This window comes from Sus scrofa, chromosome 3 (assembly GCF_054392235.1).
Source record: "Sus scrofa isolate SSC_HxYL_T2T_F1_AM1 chromosome 3, Sscrofa_HxYL_maternal_Yorkshire_Landrace_v2.0, whole genome shotgun sequence".
In the NCBI taxonomy this organism is placed as follows: Eukaryota; Metazoa; Chordata; class Mammalia; order Artiodactyla; family Suidae; genus Sus; species Sus scrofa.
In genome coordinates, this window is record NC_139385.1 from 3490795 (window position 1) to 3512652 (window position 21858).

Below are 21858 nucleotides of genomic sequence, written 5' to 3' on the forward strand. Positions count from 1 at the left end.
GCCGCCGCCGGAGGCCGCTCGGAGCTGCGCGAACATGGCCGAAGTCGGCGAGGACAGCGGGGCCCGCGCCCTGCTGGCGCTGCGCTCGGCGCCCTGCAGCCCGATGCTGTGCGCCGCCGCCGCCGCCGCCGCCGCCTTCCCCGCCGCCGCGGCGCCCGCGCCCGGGCCCGCCGCCCCGTCGCCGCCGCCGCCGCCCGCCCAGCCCCCGCCGCCGCCGCCGCCGCTGCCGCCGCCGCCGCCGCCGCCGCCGGGCGCGATCGCCGGGGCCGCGGGGGGCGCGGCGGGCGAGGCCCTGGTGGCCGCGGCGGCCGCCTCGGTGCGCCGGAGCCCCGGGCCCGCGCTGGCGCGCCTGGAGGGCCGCGAGTTCGAGTTCCTCATGCGCCAGCCCAGCGTCACCATCGGCCGCAACTCGTCGCAGGGCTCGGTGGACCTGAGCATGGGCCTGTCCAGCTTTATCTCGCGGCGCCACCTGCAGCTCAGCTTCCAGGAGCCGCACTTCTACCTGCGCTGCCTCGGCAAGAACGGCGTCTTCGTGGACGGGGCCTTCCAGCGGCGCGGCGCGCCCGCCCTGCAGCTGCCCAAACAGTGAGTGCCCCTGCCCCCGCCGGGCGTCGGCCCGGGGTCACCCCCGCCCCCCTCCCCCGCCCGGCTGGGGTCCGAGATCAACCCCGCCCCCCGGGAACGGCCGCGGGGATCCGGAGGCCTGGGCCCGGAGGGTCGTCCCTGCCCCTCCCCCCCTCCCCGCCCGCCGGCCTGCCCGGGACTCCGCGGCAGCTCCTGCCCCTGGCCGCCTTGGGCCGGCGACAACCCGCTTTCCTCGCCTGGTCTGGGCCCCAGGATCGACCTCGACCCCCGCCCTGCCTGGACCCCCGACGGTCGCCCACCAGAGCTTGGGTCCTCCCCCTCCCCTCCCGACCCGGACCCGGGGTGATTCTTGATCTCCGCCCTGGCTGGGCCCTGGGCGTTGAGGGGCGGCTCTGTCCCCACCCAGCTTGAGCTCTGAGGGTCCCTCTCTGTCCCCCTCCCCAGTCTGCACCCCGGGTCGCCCCAGCGCCCTCGCGAGGAGGGTTGCTTCAGGTGCCGTTGCTCCGGGAGATGCGGGGTCCCTGCAGCTCCCCCAAGAAGGCCAGTGACCGGTGACCCACAGAAGGCCAGAGCCCCGGCCGTAGGGGCCAGGTCTGAGCGGCGACTTGGGCGGGGAGGGGACAGGCAGGAGAGTGGGCTGGGGTGGGGACAGGAAGTGCCCTTTTCTTAGCGCACCTGAGGACACAAGTACTCAGCACTGGGAGCGTTCGGATCGCAGTTGGGGTTCCTGAGCAGGGAAGCAGGGCAAGGAGAAGGGACCGGCCGCCCTTGGGGGGGGGGGGCAGGCGGCGATGCCCCACCGTTCTTGAGCAGCCTCCTCGTGTTGCCCGGCTCTTCCGGTTCCTGGCACCCTCAGCCGGGGAGGCCCTTGCTTTTTTGAGATCTCTTGACGAGGAGAAAGCCTGTCTAATCACTCGCGTCGTCCTCAGGCACTTTCTTTTTTTGTGTAGTGGTTGCTTCCATCTCCTCACTCCTGTTTCTGTTTCACCAGCGGGCTCCGTGTGCCCAAGGGGTCCCAGAGTGCCTGATTACCCTTTGCTTTCATACACCCCCTGAGTCCAGGGAATTTTTGCTGTGGGGTGATTTCCAGGGCTCAGAGCCTGTGTCTGTAAGCTTCTCCCCTTTTTAGGGTCTTGGTGTGTTTGATTATAAATGTCGCACTGAATAATTTCCAACATCAGCAACGGCTCCCTGGTGCTTAGGGCATGAGAGGAGAGTGTTTACAGATTCGGTTTCCAAACATGAGAGGTATGGGTTTGGGTAAAATCAGGACTTGGTGAATAACAGAGGTTTGTTGGGGTTTTTTTTTCAATCCCATGGTTGCTGCTATCCTGTTGTCTTTTTTTCTGTAACCTACACGCTCTCTCCGTTCTGGGCCGTTCAGTGCATTCTGGGGCCAGTCACTCCTGTGAGAAGGTGACAGGTAAACAGCGCCTTCCCCTCCCAGCCCCGTGGCTCTCACAGGCCTGCGTTGCTAAGGCCTCGTTTTATAATTCAGCTTCTCCACGCGCTTCCACCCGGCCGTCTTGGTGGCAGCGCTCCCTGCCTTGCTGTGGAGTTGGTGCGCTCCTGACAAGGCCTAGCCAGGCCTAGCCTGCCCGGTCTCGAATCTTGAATCACGAATGCACTAGGCTTTTCTCCAACTCAAGGGGAAGAAACTTCAGCCTGAGGGGTCCTCAGATTGCGTGCTGAATAGGCCACTAGGCCACGCGGAGTCTATTGTTTATGAAATGGGACCGGCATTTGTATCTCTGTCGCCCGTAGCCCTCTGGCTGGTGCTTTGCCCACAGGGCCCGCGTCTGGCTGTGTTCGACTTTGGGGGCGCCCTGCGCAGCAGCCAGGCCGGCAGTGATGGAGAACCTGCAGGGACAGGACAGACCCCAAGTGGTTGTCCGTGCCTGCCCTCCCGGACATCCCAAACCGTCCACGCCTGTGGACAGACCCGCCAGCCGTCGGAGCGGCCGCATCCGGGGGCCCGGCTGCGGGGGAGCCGCTTTTCCGAGCGAGCACCCTCTGCGAGAGCCCGCCAGAGGTGTTCGTGGATTCAGGGAAAGGCAGCTGGCTGTGTTTTCTCCAAATGGGAAGCTCAGGGCTGACGGTCCAAGAATGGGGGCAGTTACCGTGCTTCCTCCAGGGTGCTGGTGCCCAGTCCGGCCGGGAGGCTGTGAAGGTGGGGATTCCTCCACCGTGAAGGGAGTTCTCGCTGCCGCCTTGGGATTTGGTTGACTGAGCACGCCTGCGCGGCTCTTCCTTGTCCTGTAGTGTCACACCCTTTCCCGCCGGTGACCCCGAGGCCGCCCACGCCCCCTGCGCGGCTCCCCGGGGCTGTCCCTCTTCCTCCCCAACCCCGGGAGGCCCGAGGGGAAGAGGAGGAACCGAAGGCCCCCCCGCGCTGGTGGCGATGACCGTGGTTCCAATGCTACGCTTCATTCATTTGTGACCTGTTGTTAGTGCAAAGAAGCCTCGAGACACAGCTTAGAGCTGCTCTTGGACGGGACCGAGGGTTCGTGGGAGGAAAGTGCAGGGGTTTCTGGCTTAGCGGCTCCCCAGGGTGGGGCTGGGCATGTGTTACCTTTAGCTGGAGACTTGGTGGGAGCTGGCTGCCAGGAGGGGTGCTCAGCCAGAGCTGTGTTTGTTGGATGAAAACTCAGGGACTAGGCGTTCTCTTGCGGTGCAGTGAGTTAAGGACCCAGCATTGCCACTGCAGTGGCTCGGGTTCGCTGCCTGGCCCAGGAACTTCCACATGCCACGGGTGAGGCCAGAAAAAATCAGGGACTGGATATACCGCTTCTGGGGGTGAAGCAGTGTCTCCAATAGAGTGGGTTCCGAGGTGGGCAGTCTGCGTGCCCGGCTCTCCTGGGCCCGCCGCTGCGTGTGGTCGCAGTGTGTGACTCAGGGTCTTTCTCCCAGCGCTTTTGGAGTTTGACTGAGCTGTGATCTGTGTGCCCAGCCTCGTGCTGCTCTCCCCTCCTTTCCAGCCTCCTTTCCAGTAGAGTCAGGAGATAAGCATGGATTGGAGTTCCCTGGTGGCTCAGTGGGATAAAGGTCTGGCTGTGTCACTGCTGTGGCATGGGTTCAAACCCTGGCCTGGGAGCTTCTGTATGCCACGGGCACAGCCAAAAAAAATAAATAAATAAGTAAACATAAAATAAGCCCGGGCTACACAAATAATTACAGGAAAGACTAGACTTGTGTTTGTGGTCGCATCTGTGAACGGTAACGTTTATGGGATCTTTGGAGTTCCCATGGTGGCTCCGTGGAAGCGAATCGGACTAGTCTCCATGAGGATGCAGGTTCAATCCCTGCCCTTGCTCAGTGGGTTAAGGATCCAGCTTTGTCGTGAGCTGTGGTGTAGGTTGCAGACTGGGCTCGGATCCCGAGTTGCTGTGGCTCTGGCATAGGCTGGTGGCAACAGCTCCGATTTGACCCTTAGCCTCCATATGCTGCTGGCAAGGCCCTAAACACACACACACACACAAGATTTATGGGATTCTTTTTATCTTTCTGGGTTTCTGTGTTCCAGATTTTCTGTGATGAGCACAGCTCTTTTTTTTTCCCTTTCTTTTTCACACTTTATTACGGAAAGTTTCCCACATAAAAATAAAGTAGTGAATCCCAGAGAGCTGCCAAGCCCATTTTATCTTTGTCCCTGCTCCCCCCCTCCTCCACCCCGCCAGTGATTTGGAAGCAAATCGCAAATGTCCTATCGCTCCGTCTGTAACTCTTTCAACGAAAGATAAAGATTCCTTAAAAAAACCCCTAACCGCAGTGTCATTATCTCACCTAGAAAATTAATAACAATTTCTGGCTATCATCAAACCTCTGCTCGGCGTTTGGATTTCCCGTACCAGCTTGTGCATTTTTTCCTTTCCTTGCCGTGTGTCTGTCTGAATCAGGGACCAGATCAGGCCCAGCCCTTGGGCTCGGTTGGGCTTGCATCGCTCTCTGCTTTGCAGGCTCCATCTCACTCTTTTTTCCCCCCTCGGTGAAGATGTCCTGTGCGCTTCCCCGGGTCCGCTTTTACAGTCGCCCCCCCACCTCCCGGCGGCCGCTCGCCTGTCCCGTCCTGTCCTTCCCGGGTGTTGGTTGTTGGGCCTGGAGACAGGATCCGACGCAGGCAGGGGTGCGTGGGGCCCTCGGGAGGCAGACACGCCTGCTTGTCGCCCGGGCGGCTCCGGCCGGCCGTCACCTGGGTCGGCAGATCTGTTATCACCTGTACCCTTGCCCCTCACTGTGGCTGCCAGCACGTGCACCTCGGGCGGGCGAGCTGACGCCGTCCGCCCTCTGAAGGCCCCTTGTGAATGGCAGCTGTTCCGGATCAGGGCCTCTGCTCTCTGCTGTGTGTGATAAAAAGTAATTAATTGTAACCACCAAAGCATTTTACTACATAAAGAATTGTTTAGGCGCCATGAAAACATACAGGACGTAGTTTCTCATTGCTCTTGCGACGGGTCACTTGGGGAACATCGAATTAGTTACCATCGCAGGGTAGTTCCCCGATGGAAGTGAGGTTGCAGTGAACCAGAAAATGCCCTGGACTCAGCGAGGACAGCGGGTGTTTGCTGGCCGCCCCACCTCCCAGTGTCCCCACAAACCGCAGCTGTGTCCCTTTTCTCTCCCACCCTCCTCACGACACCTCCCTCCCTGAGTCTGGGGGGAGCTACGGGTCCTGCCAGGACCCGAAGCCTCAGTCACGAGTGGGCAGCCCCGGAGTGGGCCTGTGTGCTGAGCTGGGGCTGCACCTTGGGGCAAGAGGGTGTCCCATCCATCTGTCTGTTTCCAGTGGCTGGAGCCAGAAGGTGTGGATGCCGAGGGGGTGCCACTGTGCCCAGGTGGAGAGGGGAGCTGGCATCCGGGAGCAGCGATGGGTGTGGCCCGGTGGAGCTGGGAGGGCCTGGGAGCCACGCGGGACCTGGAGGAGGGCGGCCCTGGGGCTGGACAGGAGGCCATGTGCCTGGAGGGTCTTCTCAAGGCACACGGGTCTGATCTGGCGACTGGACAGAAGAGGTGGCGCGCGAGTGGGGGACGATGCGCAGAAGGGGCGGGGGCGATCGCAAGATCGCAAGAGCCCATGTGGCCTTTTCTCTAAACAAATGCTTTCTGCTTTCCCGCTCATTGGCAGTCGTTGTGTATCACGCATATTTGCTTGAAGTTTGACCGTGTTCTGTTAAAACTTTTTTTAAAAGGTTTACAGGAGGGTAGCTGGTTGGGAGCCGGTACACTGACTCTGCGGTAATAAAAATAGGTGCCACTTTGGAGTATGGCGTTCACACTGGGGCTTGGGGACTCATCACCCATACAAGGAGGTTTCTGTGCGCTCGAAAGAGTGAGTGGGAGGCTGGTGTTTATTGTGTAGCCTGTGTTGAGTTTATCCGAAGCTCGTGAAAGCCTTTGGCACTGAGGCAGGCGGGCATCGGTCCGTGGGTGCCGGAAAGGTAGTTTGAATGGTGTCCCGAGTGCTTTCAGAAAAGGCTTGCTGCTCTCTTTGAAATCACGTGCTGAGACGGAGGGAGAGCGTTTGCCTCGGAGATGCGGTAATTGACTGTTTGCTGTTTTTGCATCTTGTGCGTGTCAGGGGATGACACACTTGCCCAATTAATGACAACTCGAATTACAGCGGTGCTTCATTTCCATAATTCCCCTACATTTAAAGCATTTCATATTAAAATGAGAGGATTATATCACATGCTTTTACTTTGATTTCCTGGAAAAGAGGCCCTTGCCTTGGGACGCGTCAGGAGATCTGGCCGTTCGTTTGCGTTTCTGCGCTCCCTCTGCACGAGTTCTAGTTTGTCGGGAAAATGTGACCGAGTGGTTCAAAGGAAAGAAGCGGGCATCGGTGTGTGCGAACATGTTTCGTGCCCGTGTCAAGGGCAGCCAGGCAGGTGCCCCGGGTGCTGTCGGGGAGTTGGCACCCTGGCTGGTGGGGGGACGGGCCCGTGGCTGCACCCCCTTCTAGGAGGCGGACTTCGCGGGCTTTCCCTGGGCACGAGAGGGGTGCCCTGGTGCGGGGCTCACCTGTCGGGGACCCGCCAGTTCCAGCCTCCTATCGCTCGAGCTGCTTGCCAGAAGGATTTCCTGTATGAATCTCGGGTCTGCGATGGGTCCCTTCGTCACCTGTGACATCTTTGCTCGTTTGTTTCCCTGATACACGTGCGCAGTGCTGCGCTGCCCAGTGCCCAGCCCGTAGCAGAGGCCCCAGGGTTTCCGCAGGTTCCGGCACCTCCCAGGGGCCCTTGACACCCTCACATATTATTGGGGACCCCAGAGAGCTTTTGCGTAGGGGGGTTTGTCAGTTACACTTACCATGTTAGAAATTGGAACTGAGAACTTAAAACCTATGTGTATTTACCCATCTCTTCAAAAGGAGCCGTCATAAGAAGCCTGTGTGGAAAATAACTTTTTGCAAAAAAAGAGCTCTGTCTCCCCAACCCCCCCCCCCCAAAAAAAAAGAAAAAAAAAAAGAGTATTTGTTTTTTGGTGAAAGTCTCTCACGTGTGCCTTGGTGGAAGGCAGCCGAATCTCACAGCCGCCTCTGCTTTTAGTTTCTGTTGCGACGTGGTGCTCGGTCAAGTGCACGAGGAAAGTGCAGCTCACACACACGTGAGGCCGGGAAGGGGGGAGTGTGGCCTTTCAGGAAATGGTTGGATGTCTGGATGCCGCCCCCAAACGTGACAGGAGTAGTTTCTCGAAGGGTGGTTGCAGGATGGACCCTGAAACCTCATCAGTGGACTTTCTGTAAAACTCCGGTGCGTTGGTACCCAGGGCTCTCAGAGTTGCCTTGCAGTGCAGCGGGTTAAGGGTCCAGCATTGTCACTGCGATAGCCTGGGTCCCTGCTGTGGCATGAGTTCCATCCCTGGCCGGGAGACTTCTGCATGCCACGGGCACGGCCAACAAAGAAAAACCGAAACAAAATAAAACCCACTGGTCTCTGTTGTGTTTTGAATAAATCTTTTGCCCGTGTGTGATTTTGTAACCTCGTGCATTGGTTATTGAGAAAAACGTTGATGATGTAGCTTTTCTAATGATAACTTATTATGCAAAGGAGAGTATGTTTTGTTGCTGTTCAGATGGTAGCTGAATTTGATCCCACTGGACCCAACAACTCATGTTTTTTAAAGAGAGAAGTCTTTGAAAGGATCAGGCTTTTTGGTGTAGTTTAACTTGGTGTCTTTTTTTTTTTTTTTAGGGCCACACCCATGGCATATGGAGGTTCCCAGGCTAGGGGCTGAATCAGAGCTGCAGCCGCCGGCCTACACCAGAGCCACAGCAGCACGGGATCCGAGCCGGGTCTGCGACCTATGCCGCAGCTCACGGCAGCGCCGCATCCTTAACCCGCTGAGCAAGGCCAGGGATTGAACCTGCATCTTCATGGATCCTAGTCGAGGTCTTAACCCACCAAGCCACAGTGGGAGTGCCTGGTGGAGTTTAATTTTTAAATTTACTTTAAAGGCTGAGTCACCGTACATTTTTGTAGAAGTTGAAGTCACATAATTTGGTCCTTGGCTTTTATCAGCATCTTTGTGGCGTATTTGGCTTAAATTCAGTCTTCTTGTGTGTGTGCAGGCAGTGCTTGATCACTTTGGATGGAACTACCAGCGTGTCGGTTATTTCTGCTCTTTTCCGGCAGCCGGGGCGTGCTGTGGGGTCCCTGGATGGCAGCCCCTCTCCTCCCCTTCAGCCACGGGTGTGGCCCCGGAGAAGGCAGCGGGCAGCGGGTAGACGGCAAGTGACTCATCCTCCAGGGGTGTCGGGGACAAGCGTGTTTCTATGGAATGTTCCTTGTTTGGGATTTTTCACGAAACCTTCCTAAACATGCTGTGGAAAGCTGGGCCCCTTTGGATAAACAGGAACATTCGGGCGTTTTTCTCCGTGGCTCTCTCGCTCCCTCTCTCCCCGCCTCCATCTCTCCCCCCCTCCCTCTCTCTCTCTCTCCCTCTCTCTCTCTCTCTCTCTCCATCTCTCTCCCCCCTCCCTCTCCCCCCTCCCTCTCCCCCCTCCCTCTCCCCCCTCCCTCTCCCCCCTCCATCTCTCCCCCCTCCCTCTCCCCCCTCCCTCTCTCCCCCCTCCCTCTCTCTCTCCCCCCTCTCTCTCTCCCCCTCTCTCCCCCCTCCATCTCTCCCCCCCTCCCTCTCTCTCTCTCCATCTCTCTCCCCCCTCCGTCTCTCCCCCCTCCCTCTCTCTCTCCCCCCTCTCTCTCTCCTCCTCTCTCCCCCCTCCATCTCTCCCCCCTCCCTCTCTCTCTCCCCCTCTCTCTCCCCTCTCTCCCCCCTCCATCTCTTCCCCCCTCCATCTCTCTTCCCCCTCCCTCTCTCCCCCCTGCCTCCCTCTCTCTCTCCCTCTCTCTCTCTCCATCTCTCTCCCCCCTCCCTCTCTCCCCCCTCCCTCTCTCCCCCTCTCTCCCCCTCTCTCCCCCCTCCATCTCTCCCCCCCTCCCTCTCTCCCTCTCTCCCTCTCCCTCTCTCTCTCTCCATCTCTCTTCCCCCCCTCCCCCTCCATCTCTCCCCCCTCCCTCTCTCTCCCCCCTCTCTCTCCATCTCTCTCCCCCCTCCATCTCTCCCCCCCTCTTCCCCCCTCCCCCCTCCCTCTCTCCCCCCTCCCTCTCTCTCTCTCCCCCTCTTTCTCTCCCCCCTCTCTCTGCATCTTTCCCCACCCTGCCTCCTCCCATGTGCCGCAAAATCCAAGGGGACCTGCTGTTTTCCCCAGTGGGTGGCGGTCGCGTCCAGTGTGCTGGGCCGCCTCCCCCGACCCCGCGCGTTGCCATGTTTCTCAGATCTTCCGGGTTTGGGGGGCAGCAGGCAGGACTGGAAGAAAAATGTCACCGCTCCCCCTGGAGGGGTGCGCAGGTCTGGGTGTGAGGAGGGTGGCTGAGGGGTGCGCAGGGCTGTGTCACTCCGATCAGCGCGTGTCCCCGCGGCCTCCCCCCACCGTCCTGCGGTTTGGATAGTTTTCTGAGGAAATCAGGAGCCTCCTGTGTGTCACCAGGGAGCCTTGGCTGGCGCGACCCTCAGTGAAAAATGATTTGTCAACTCCGTGACTCTTTGGAGCTGATTCGGAAGGAATGTCAGGATGAGATCTGATGACACGGGGACAGAGCACGCAGGCCGGGGCCCGCGGGTGACGTGAGGGGCAAGGTCGCATGGTGTAGCTTGGGCGCCTCCACCTCCACGCGTGGGGTCGTAGACGTCTGCTCGGCAGGCGCGTCCCCGACGGGGGGACCAGGGGCTCATCACAGCCGGAGGCAGAGTCCCCTGCCCGTGTTGGAGCCCAGGCTGAGCGGGCGCCTGGGGCCCTGCGCCCGCCTGCAGCCTGACTCCTGGCTGGTCTGACTTTCCCTGCCGTCGTGGTGGGCACGGATTCTCCAGGCCTGCCCACCCCTGGCCTAGCCGAGCGGGGATCTCGTGGAGTCTGGAACCTTCTGCAGGGATGGAGGGATCTGTGTCCACCCGTCCAGCAGGGCAGGGCTGGGCTGGGCCTGCGTGGCCGTTGACACTTGAGATGTGGCGAATATGACCAAAGCATGGAATTTTCACTTAATTTAAGCTAACATGGCCACGTGTGCAGCTGCCATGGGTTTCCTGGCGAGGTGGCAGGTCTGTGGGTCCCCAGCCCCGGGCGTGGCTGCCACTCAGTTTACCCCGTGCTCCTCCGAGGCCTAAGGCCTGACTTGTGCCTGGAAGTGCAGAGACGGGAGGCCTGACCCAGGCTGTGCGAGGCCGGCGGCCAGGCCCTGGGGGCCCTCGATGCCGACGCCGTGGGTGAGCCCTTCAGTGCCCGCCGCTCTGGGCACGGGTGAGTCTGGATAGACAGCCTCGTCTGTCCCTTTGTTGCCCTCGTTCATGAAGCCAGAGGAAGAAGGTAAGGGGCTGAGACGTGACTCCCGCGGGTGGCGGGTAGAGCGCTTCCGAGGAATCGAGAAACCTTCCTTGGGTCCCGGGTTCCGGCGCGTCTTGGTCATCGAGGGTCCCGTGCGTGTCCAGCTCCTTTCCACCCTGGGTGTGGGTTTCTGTCCCTGTAGACCTGTAAGGCCTCGATGAGCAGATGGGGACACCCGCTGGGCCTGGCGGCGCTGTCCACGCGCCCGCGTGGGGCTGCGCTTGGAGCCCTGGGACTTCCCGGGGCTGGTCACTGTCTTCCCTGGACGCTGGCCCGGGTCTGTCTGCCTCGGGGAGCCCAAGGTTCCCGGAGGCAGGGCCGCATCCCCAAGGCCAGCCGCGCCCCCTTGGGAGACAGTGCGGCTCTGGTGGGTGGTTGCCTCCTGCCGGGCCTCGTGTGGCCTCCTGGCTGCGGGAGCAGGTCACTTCGTGGAGCCCTGTTTCTGTTAACTCGTGCGTGTTTTCTGTGTTTCCGTGGGGCTGGGGCACATGGATGGGCTCTTTTTTCCCGTGTTACTTCCTCAAGGGCCAGAGTGGACAGCAGGCGGGGTGGCCCTGTCCCCTCTCGCCACAGCACGTCTTTGCCAGGAGGAAGGATGTTCTCCGGGACCACAGCCCTGGCACTGACTTCAGGAAATGTCCCAGCCCCGTGACACCTTACTGACTCAGCACAGATGCCACTGTGTCCTCTGTGGGCTCCGGCGCCTCGGGGTCGGGTCCGGGCTGGAGGCTGCCCTCGGGTGCCCGTCTCTTCGGTCTCCTGAACCCGGAGCAGCCCCAACCTTGTCTCCATGGACCTTGACTTTTAAAGAAACCAGGAGTTATTTTATCAGTTGTCTTTCCGTTTAAGTTTGTCCGGTGGGTCAACCTGCTGATCAGGTCGCTGCAAAGCATCTCGGGCTGACAGGTTGGGGGGGCGCGTGCCCCGCCAGGGGTGTCGCCCAGACGCCTGGGGCCTTGGAGGCGGGCGTGGACGGCGTGGTCCTTTGGTTTAGGTGAGTGGGCTTCTCCGCCAAGTAGTTACTGTTTTTCTTCTTGTAACTGAGATGTAATTTTTGAGATTCGGCACCGAAACGCATGTTAATTTTGTATCCAGCCGCATTTACTGTTTCTCGTAACAGTTTTTAATTCCCTTAGCAGGTACATTTTTTAGGTCTTAATCTTCGCCTGCAAATACTGATTACTCTGTGTCTTCCGCTATTTCGTGTCTCGTTTTTTGTTGTCTTGTTCAGGTGGGTGGAGACTCCGAGTGACCCTACGTCAATAGCGCAGAGCTGGGCTCCAGCCTCACAAGGATGCTCGCAAGCTGTTTCAGGGCAGAGCTTTGTTGCTGAAATCCAGTTTTTGTTTTTGTTTTTCAGATTTCATTAGCTTTTTTTTTTTTTAATTGAAGAAGCATTGATTTACAAAGTTGCCTTAGCTTCAGGTGTAAAGCGATTTAGGTATGCGTGTGTGTTCTTTCTCAGATCCTTTCCCACTCTTGTGATGACAAGGTATTGACTGTCGTGCCCTTGCAGGGCACCTTCCTATGGCAGCCCTCCCGGCGCTTCCTGAGCTGAGGTCCCGCAGACAGTGCACCCCCAGAGCCCCGGGGTTCCCTGAGGTGCAGTCTCATCGCTGCTGGGCTGGGCTGTATGTAGTTCTGTGCATCTGACACCCTGAGTGTTGGGGGAGCAGGACTGCTTTTCTAGTTTATTACCGGAACCCCAGTTTGACACATAGTTGGCACTTCATAAATTCTTGGCCAATTGATAAACAGGAGAGATCTGAATGCAAATGCAGTCTGGCCAAAGGAGGTTGTAGTAGCTTAGCTTTTAAAAGATCTGGGGGGTTCCCATCGTGGCTCAGCAGATTAAGAATCCAACTAGGATCCATGAGAGTGTGGGTTTGATCCCTGGCCTTGCTCAGTGGATTAAGGCTCCGGCGTTGCCGTGAGCTGTGGTGTAGGGCACAGGTGCAGCTTGGATCTGGCATTGCTGTGGCTGTGGTGTAGGCGGGTAGCTACAGCTCTGATTTGACCCCTAGCCTGGGAACCTCCATGTGCTGTGGGCATGGCCCTGAAAAGACCAAAAAAAAAAAAAAAAAAAAAAAAGATCTGGCTCCCTTACCCCGGCTGGATGTCCGAGCGAGAACACTGACTCAAGCCCCGTTCCTGTTCCCTCATCTGCAAAGTGTGCACACGATCCACCTCCTGGATCACTGTGAGAACTGGAGATGATGGGTTAGGCGTCCTCACCTCAGGGCCTGGCACCAGATGCCCTAGGCAGTGCCCACATCATTGTCAGGGTCGCTGCTGTCGTTGTGACCATGTAGGAGGGGGCTGTTGGCTTGGTGAGGCCCAGGTGTGGGAAGGTGAGATCTGGTTGGTGCTGGGGAAACCACTGCTGGGCCTCGAGCTGATCACAGGGGTTGTGCCCACTGGCCAAGGTGCCGTTCGCTCGGGGGCTTCTCAGGGGAGGGCCTTGCTTGGGCTCAGAGTGTCACTGAGACCCTCGCGGCTCCTAAGGTTGTCTGACCCGAGCGAATTAGTAGGTCCTTGTGTTTGTCTCTCTGGGCTGCTTGTTTGGAGGGTGGAGCTCAGAGCACAGCTCTGAGTACCTTTTATCGGCTCCAGTAGCTGCTCTAGGCTGCAGACACTGGCTCCCGCTTGGGCAGGACAGTGGGGGACGGGCAGGCAGGGGCTTTGATCTCAGGCCAGCCTGCGATTAGCCCGTGGGTCACTGTGGTGTTTTGTCCACCACAACCTGGGCTGCAGGGTATTTTACAAAGAAAAGCTGTGAATTGGAGATGGGAGCCCGGGACTGACTGGGTGACTCGTGTGCACGTCAAGGCGCAGAAGACGCGGCACAGCGGGTGACGCTCTTCTCTTTGCTTTTTGTTCTTTTAGGGCCACCCCTGCGGCATATGGAGGCTCCCAGGCTAAGGCTTGAATTGGAGCTGCAGCTGCCGACCCACACCACAGCCACAGCCACAGCCACGCAGGATCGGAGCCGCGTCTGTGACCTGCACCACAGCTCACGGCATCGCTGGATCCCTAACCCACTGAATGAGGCCAGGCATCGAACCTGCCTCCTCACGGATGCCAGTCAGATTCGTTTCTGCTGCGCCACGACGGGACCTCCAAGTCTCTCTTTAAATGAGAACTTTCCACTGGTCTGTTCTCGAACCTTCCACAGCCAGAGGTGTCCCGAGTAACGCCTTGTTGAGTTGTGTGTGGTGGGGGTGATTTACGTACATGGTGTCCTAACATCGTCGGGACGTTGTGTGTTTTCCTCGTCTGCACAAAGACTGCTTCGTGGGTGACACGTCCCTGTGTGTAACCTCGCAGCCCTGACGTTTGACTGCAGCCCCGCAGGGCTCCGCAGCCTCGGTCTGCCTCCTGCCTGCCCCCCACACCAGGGGCCCGGGGCTCCTGAGCTCGCGGCCGGATGGGGGCCCTGGACAGACCTGCTCCCCGCTGAGCTCCCAGCCAGGTTGCCGAGGCCTCTGATTTCTTTACTCGTGAGCGCTTCCTGCGTGCTGGGCGCTGCGGGATGGACACGCAGGACGAGCAGGATGCCTGGCTCTTGGCTCCCTTGAAGCAGAGGGGGGCACCATGCGACTCAGGTGCAGGCGGTCCAGCAGCAGGCGTGGCGATGGGGGGAGGCCCTTCGTGGGGAGGTGACATCCTAACTGAGGAGTTAGAGCTGGTGACACGCGGGAAGAGTCAGGGCAGAGGCTGCCCAGCAGGGGGACCTGCAGCTGCGGAGGCTCTGGCACCAGGTGGGGGCTCTGATGGGGAAGCAGAGACGGAGGGGTCCCCCCGAAGATTCGAAGGAGAGAGGAGAGATGTGGGCATAGCCAGGGCCACCCTCTGGGCTGGACCATGAGGGCCGTGCTCAGGCACAGGGACCAGGGTGCTGGCTGGGCCACCGCAAGAGGCCGATAGCCTGACGGTCACTTAGGACGCGGCTGTCAGGCCGGGTGACGGGCTGCCGCTGAGGGTGGGGGGTGGTGTTTGAGGGTGACCCCGCCCCCCAGAACCCCAAGAGAGGCCGCCTCTCCGGGGCTGGCGGTCTCCAGCCCGGAGTCCTGGTCCTGCGTGGCCTGAGCTCGTGGTGCGCGGGGAGAAAGCGTGCAGGCGGGTCAAGGAGCCCGCGAGCCTGGGGTGGGTTTCATTCCCCCGCGCCTCAGTGGCAGAAGGTCGTGAGGAGGAAGGGGTTTGTTCTTGGCGGAGGAGCTCAGCGCTCCGGGCGTGAAGCCCAGGATCTGGGGACGCCCCAGCGGGGCACCATTGGTCTGCGACATTCAGAGTCGTCCCTGGGCTGCCCGCGTCCCTTCCCGACCGTGGGGGTGTGAGCGGTGCCACCGTTCAGGGCTCAGTGACTGGCAGGATCCGTGGCCATGGGAGCGGTCCCCGAACTGTGATTCCTGGGGCGGGAGGGAGGAAGCGGCCGACGAGAAAGTGAGCTTCTGCCGGCCTGGCCGCTGGTGCAGAGCCAGGCGTTGAGGGGGGAGTGCGTGCCCTCTTCAGGGTTTGAGAGCAGCCCTCTGACTCTGTGAAGAATTGCCTACTGCTGGCGTGATGAAACCGCCGGGACTGTTGCTCAGCCGCCGACGGTGCGGGTGCAGGTCCTGCGCTTGGGGCTTCTGGTGGCTGCTGCAAGTGCACCTCGGCCCCGCCGCCCCCTTTGCACCAGGGAGCCTGGGTCCGGCCGCCCTTTGCACACCCGTGTCTAGAGCTGGGCGCCGTCTGCCTGCCAGGCTCTGTCCTGAGACACAGATTGACCCCGGGCCGCCAGGATAGGGACGTGGAAGAGGGAAAACGGGATGCAGGCTGTGGCCAGAAGGATGAGGGCCCGGGGGCCGGGGGTGGGGGGAGCCGGGCCTGGGTCTGGGGCAGGGCGGCGAACGTGCCAGGGGGCGGGGGAGTTGGGGGGGAGCGCTGGCCGAAGGCCCTTGGGGGCTTCTTCCCTTGCCAGCTGTCCCCGTGTCCCGGAGCCCTGTGCTGGGGCAGCCCCTGGGGAGCGTGGGGAAGAGGCGGGAGGCTGGACGGCAGGACGGAGCACGCCCGCCTCCCCTGTCCATGTGTCGCCCCGTCCTGTAAGACTGTCCCTCATATTCACTTATTTGGATTTTTGAGCTTATGTCCGTGTGGCGAATTTTTTTCTAGAGCAGACTGTTTTGTTTTTGTTCTTCTTTTTAATTTCTTCTTTTTTTTTTTTTGCTGGGGGGCGGGGCTGCACCTCCGGCATGTGGCACTTCCCAGGCCAGGGATAGAACCCACGCCACAGCAGTGACCCGAGCCACATAACCACTAGGCCACCAGGGAACTCCTGTTTTGCTTTTAAAATGCCAATGCGATTTGTGAAGGGAGAGGGGACAGAGAGGGCGGAGCTTGGGCGGTGGCCCCACAGGGACCAGCAGGGCAGTTTCTTGGTGACACAGTGAGAGGTGGGGCAGGGCGGGCACGTGGGGGCAACGGGCCCTGGGTCCCCTCCGGGCCTCCTTCCCCTGAGCTGGGCGTCCGCGAGCCCCTTCTTGCCACTGTCTGCCTGGGCGATAGTCCGCTTAACTTCGGTGATGTTTCAGGCTGACCCGTGGCTTCTCATCGGGCCGTCCGCGCGCTGTCGTCTGCCCTCCTCCAGCCCCTTCCCATCTGGCACCGTGTCTCCGTGGGATGGATGTGTGTGTCCTCCTCTCCCGCTTCTGCCCCACTAATCTAGAAGGTCCGTGTGGGCTTGGCCCACATGTGGAAGTGTTTCTGCTGCAGTTGGGAAGGATTTATCTGGGCCTCTTCCCTGCTGCACCATCACCCCCGCCCATCTCACTCCCAAGTGAGATGGGTGGGGAGCCATCCTTTGAATGATCCTTGCCAGGCAGGCCCCTCCTGCCCACCGGGCACAGGCCACCCCCAGAAGGGCCCCGCTCCCCACCCCCCATTTCTCCAGGCCAGCTTTCCCCACACCCATCAGCTTTATGTGCGGTGCCTGCAGGTGCGTCCGCAGGTGCGTGGGACTCCGGCTCTCTGCTCAGCCCGTGTCGGGGGTGGGGGCGGGGGCAGGGGGGATGCATTCTCCAGGTTTCTCACCTTCTGATGCACCTCTCACCTGTAAGGGGTTGAACCAGAGTTCTGATATCTGGGGGTTTGAGGTCCACGTTCAGGTTCACTTTTCTGAGCGGTTTTACCCATTTCTTTATTGTAACTCCTTGTCACGGTCACCTCTTCCGTCTTCACTTTTTACAGTTTTCAGAATTGTAATTCCATTTTGTTCACTCTCATTTAAGCAGGCAAGGAAGTATGGTGTGTTTTTAGCATGATATTGTAAAAATAAAAGGGGGGGGCATTTAAAAGTCAGTAACTCTTTAAAGGAGCCGATGGCCGCCTCTTCCGAGAACCCTGTCTCAGACTAACTTTCCCCAGAGGATTCCCGGGTGCGAGTACGGCAGTTAAGGGAACGTTGGACGTCGTGTGTTCTTTTTTTTTTTTTTTTTTTAATGATGTTTATATTTGTCATCATAGCTCGTTTCCAGTGTTCTGTCAGTTTTCTCCTGCACAGCACGGTGGCCCAAGTCTTGAGTTCTCAAGCGTATTTACTTTGTCAGCCTTCGTTCTCTGATTTTCCTGAAAGTCAAAGTTGAGTGTCCGTTTCCTTTTGGAGGAGTCGTTCTTTAAAAGAAAGCGAAGAAAGCACACTTGAGCCTTTGTGTCATGTGTCCATGCAGCCTTTGTGATTTTATGCTTTTTGGTGTGACACGCGTTGCCTGCGTTTATAGAACATCTGGAAACCACAGAAGTGAGGAAAAAGAACCGCCCCGCACAGCTGCCCTGCACCCAGGTGACCGCTGAGCCAGTCCGTGTGTTCTCCTCCTGCCCGTTTCCTTTTTTAAAAAGGAAAAAGAAAAAACAAGCAAACAAACAGAAAACCCAGGAGGCACTTGGCTGGGGACCTGCCTCCAGCGAGCCTGGGGCTCTAAAGCCGCTTTTTTATGTTAATGCGCCTGTGACCCAGGAGGTTAGGGCCCTGAGTTTAGAGCTCACCTCTTGAGCGGGAGGGAGGGTCACGGCAGGGGGGGCAGGCTGGCAGAGGCCCCTGGACGTTGCCCCCCCGCCCCGTGGCCTGGCCGAGTGGGGCCGCCTGGCCTCTCCACCCGGCTCCGTCACCGCCCCCCGCCCCCCGCTGCCCACACACAGGCGCAGCTCATGCTCCTGAGAACCAAGGTGCACACGTGCTTTCTCGTTTCTTCTGCAGCGTTTTCAGAGCAGAGAATGTGGAGGCTGAAAGGCCAGGATGCACCTAGGTGGGGACTGGGCGGGACTAGGTGGGGACTGGGCGGGACTAGGTGGGGACTGGGCGGGGCTAGGTGGGGACTGGGCGGGGCTAGGTGGGGACTGGGCGGGGCTAGGTGGGGACTGGGCGGGACTAGGTGGGGACTGGGCGGGGCTAGGTGGAGACTGGGCGGGTCTAGGTAGGGACCAGGTAGAACTAGGTAGGGACTAGGCGGGACCAGGTGGGACTAGGTAGGGACCAGGTAGAACTAGGTAGGGACTAGGCGGGACCAGGTGGGACTAGGTAGGGACCAGGTAGAAGAACTAGGTAGGGACTAGGCGGGACCAGGTGGGACTAGGTAGGGACCAGGTAGAACTAGGTAGGGACTAGGGGGGACCAGGTGGGACTAGGTAGGGACCAGATAGAACTAGGTAGGGACTAGGCGGGACTGCGTAGGGACTGGGCGGGACTAGGTAGGGACTAGGTGGGACTAGGTAGGGGCCAGGTAGGACTAGGTAGGGACCAGGTAGAACTAGGTAGGGACTAGGTAGGGGCCAGGTAGGACTAGGTAGGGACCAGGTAGAACTAGGTAGGGACTAGGCAGGACCAGGTGGGACTAGGTAGGGACCAGATAGAACTAGGTAGGGACTAGGCGGGACTGGGTAAGGACTGGGCAGAACTAGGTTGGGACTAGGTAGGGGCCAGGTAGAACTAGGTAGGGACCAGGCGGGACCAGGTGGGACTAGGTAGGGGCCAGGTAGAACTAGGTAGGGACTAGGCGGGACCAGGTGGGACTAGGTAGGGGCCAGGTAGAACTAGGTAGGGACCAGGTAGAACTAGGTAGGGACTAGGGGGGACTAGGTAAGGACTAGGTGGGACTAGGTAGGGACCAGGTAGAATTAGGTAGGGACTAGGCAGGACTAGGTAGGGACCAGGTAGAACTAGGTAGGGACCAGGTAGAACTAGGTAGGGGCCAGGTAGAACTAGGTAGGGACTAGGCGGGACCAGGTGGGACTAGGTAGGGGCCAGGTAGAACTAGGTAGGGGCCAGGTAGAACTAGGTAGGGACTAGGGGGGACTAGGTAAGGACTAGGTGGGACTAGGTAGGGACCAGGTAGAACTAGGTAGGGACTAGGCAGGACTAGGTAGGGACCAGGTAGAACTAGGTAGGGACTAGGTGGGACTAGGTAGGGACCAGGTAGAACTAGATAGGGACCAGGTGGGACTAGGTAGGGGCCAGGTAGAACTAGGTAGGGACTAGGGGGTACTAGTAGGGACTAGGCAAGACTAGGTAGGGACCAGGTAGGGCCTCTGCCAGGGTGTGGTTTGGCAGCTTTGAGGGGGTGTTTGTTTCCTTTGCTGTAACCACCGTTAGGTCCTGGTGGACCCCGAGGTCGGTGTCGGTCCTGCCTTCGTCTGCCTGGATACCACGCACTCACACCCCCTTCTTCCAGACTTAGCTCTCTCTCAAGGGACCCACAAAGACCCCTCAGTGTTCTGAGCATTTTTTGCTGGGTGTGCAAATAATTTTTTTTTCTTTTTTTTTTTTTTTTTGGTCTTTTCTAGGGCTGCAACCACGGCATATGGAGGTTCCCAGGCTAGGGGTCGAATCGGAGCTGTAGCCGCCGGCCTATGCCACAGCCACAGCAACGTGGGATCCGAGCTGCGTCTGCAACCACAGCTCACGGCAACGCCAGATCCTTAACCCACTGAGTGAAGCCAAGGACTGAACCCACAACCTCATGGTTCCTAGTTAACCACTGCGCCACCAGGGGAATTCCATGGGTCTGCAAATAATCTTATTTGCAGAAACTGCGCAAGTAACACAACAGCTCATGAAAAAATAAATAATAATCTGGTTTATATTTTGTCTGACTCATTGCATTTTCTCTGTAAAGATGAAAATTAAAACCTAGAAAACTGACAGAACACTGTAAACCACCTGTAATGGAAAAAATAAAAATCATTATAAAAAAAATTAAAGCCTAAAGGAGTTCCTGATGTGGCTCAGTGGAAGCAGACCCGACCAGTATCCATGAGGATGCGACCTCGCTCAGCGGGTTCAGGACCCGGCATTGCCGTGAGCTGTGGTGCAGGTCGCAGACGCGGCTCGGATCCCTAGTTGCTGTGGCTCTGGCGTAGGCCGGTGGTTACAGCTCTGATTCGACCCCTAGCCTGGGAACCTCCATATGCCGCATTTAACGGCCCTTCAAAGAAAGAAAGAAGGAAGGAAGGAAGAGAAAGCAAATGAAAGCCTGAAGGTCCCTGTGGAGAAGCCTCGCTGCTTAGCCAGGCCCATCCCCAGGGCAGTTGAGAGGGACAGCGTCCAGCCTCAGGCAGAGTTTTTCCCTCGCCCGTGTAGGGGCCAGCGCTGCTCAAACACTAAAGGAGAGAAAGGCCACTGGGGATTCAGGCCGGGCCGGCTGTGTCAGGAGGGTGGGCACGCACCCCTGAGAGTGTCTGGCTCAGTTTTTATTTCAGAGCAAACCGGTCTGATGAATAGGCCATCAGGGATAAATTGATGGCTTTGAGGATGCCATTTACATAACAATTAACCCGGTTCCGTTTATCCCGGCGCTGCTGAAACCAGGCTTCTCTCCGTGCAATTATTCATCTGTTTTACTGAAACCAGGCTTCTCTCCGTGCAATTACTCATCTGTTTTACGACCCAGTTTCCCCAAGCGGATCCTTCCTTCCCTGCTGTGCCCAGACACCCGCGGAGGCCGGGGGAGCCCCAGTCCTCTCCCCACGTCCCGGGGCTGTGGGCTGCTCCTCCGCGTCCCCTTCTTCGGAGTCGTGCGTGCCAGCACGTTGTCCCTCACGCTGTGTCAGGTCCTCTCCCGATTCCGAGTGAAAGGGGAGGAGAGACGGGCCTGCCCAGGGCTCTGGGGACAGGCTGGGACAGGGGGCGGGCGGGTCCGGCGGGCCCAGGGCCTGAGGAATGCGCTCTCTCAGAGCCTGAGCCCGGAGCCAGAGGAGGCCCTTTCACGTGCTGCCCCTGTGTTTTGTTTTGGGTGTTGTCCAGGGCGGCCCGGGGGTCTCTAAACAAGTCCCGTGGCTTTGTAAACAGCATCTGGCTGCCAGCGGTTACGCCTCCCCTGGGCACCCTGGCCTCCCTCCCGACGCCCAGGGCCAGCTTCGGTTTTGTCCGTGGCCAGCGGTAAATCCGAGCAGATCTCAGAAAGCGAGCCCTCCCTCGGGGAAGGTTGACGGGGTTCCAGGCTGGCTGGACCTTCCATCACCCGAAGGGCCGATCTTTGTTTCGTGTGCAATTTTACGGGACGGGACGCGAACGGAGGTGAAGAGAGGAGGGTAAGTTGGCGTGGTGAGGACACAGCGGTTTGCCCCCCGGTGGAGACGTCAGCCTGTGCATGTGATCTGGGAAGGACTCTTCTCCCCCGTACCCGGGGGAAGCCACAGCAGCGGGCGCTCCCCCAGCCCACTCCCCACCCTGTGCTGGGGGTCCCTCGATGCAGCTGGCTGCCCCCTCTCGGGAGTTTGGGGGTGAGAGTGGCAGTGAAATGGTGACAGGGGGACTCCAGTGAGCGCCTCCTTCGTGCCATTAGATGCCATCCGCCTGGCTCCCCCTCCCCTCCCCTCCCCCCTTTCTCCCCCCATTCTCTTCACCCCCCTCCTCCACTTCTCCTCCCCTCCCCCTCCCCAGTCTCCCCCCACCTCCTTTCGGGGTGTTTCCTGGCTCCGGCCTCGTGGGGTCCATGTCATCTTTATGCTCTTTGGCAGCCTCCACACTCCACACTGCCTGTGCTGTGTCACCCGCTTCCTTGCCCAGGTCCCAGGGCCTGTCTTCTTGGACAAACCATCATTTGCTTTTTTTTTTTTTTTTTTTTTTTTGTCTTTGTTGTTGTTGTTGCTATTTCTTGGGCCGCTCCCGCGGCACATGGAGGTTCCCAGGCTAGGGGTCCAATCGGAGCTGTAGCCACCGGCCTACACCACAGCCACAGCAACACGGGATCCGAGCCGCGTCTGCAACCTACACCACAGCTCATGGCAACGCCGGATCGTTAACCCACTGAGCAAGGGCAGGGACCGAACCCTCAACCTCATGGTTCCTAGTCGGATTCGTTAACCACTGCGCCACAACAGGAACTCCCATCATTTGCTTTTGTTCTTGGGGCCAGTGCAGGGCC

General features: G+C 59.2%; 1 protein-coding gene across 1 annotated transcript in view; it reads left to right on the plus strand.

The window, feature by feature from the left end:
• The window catches only part of FOXK1 (forkhead box K1), a 65217-nt gene continuing 43359 nt past the window's right edge, over nt 1-21858 (plus strand). The window contains exon 1 of the mRNA XM_085016338.1: nt 1-585. Coding sequence (XP_084872464.1) covers nt 35-585 — 551 coding nt within the window. The 5' untranslated portion in view covers nt 1-34. The remainder of the gene's footprint in view (nt 586-21858) is intronic.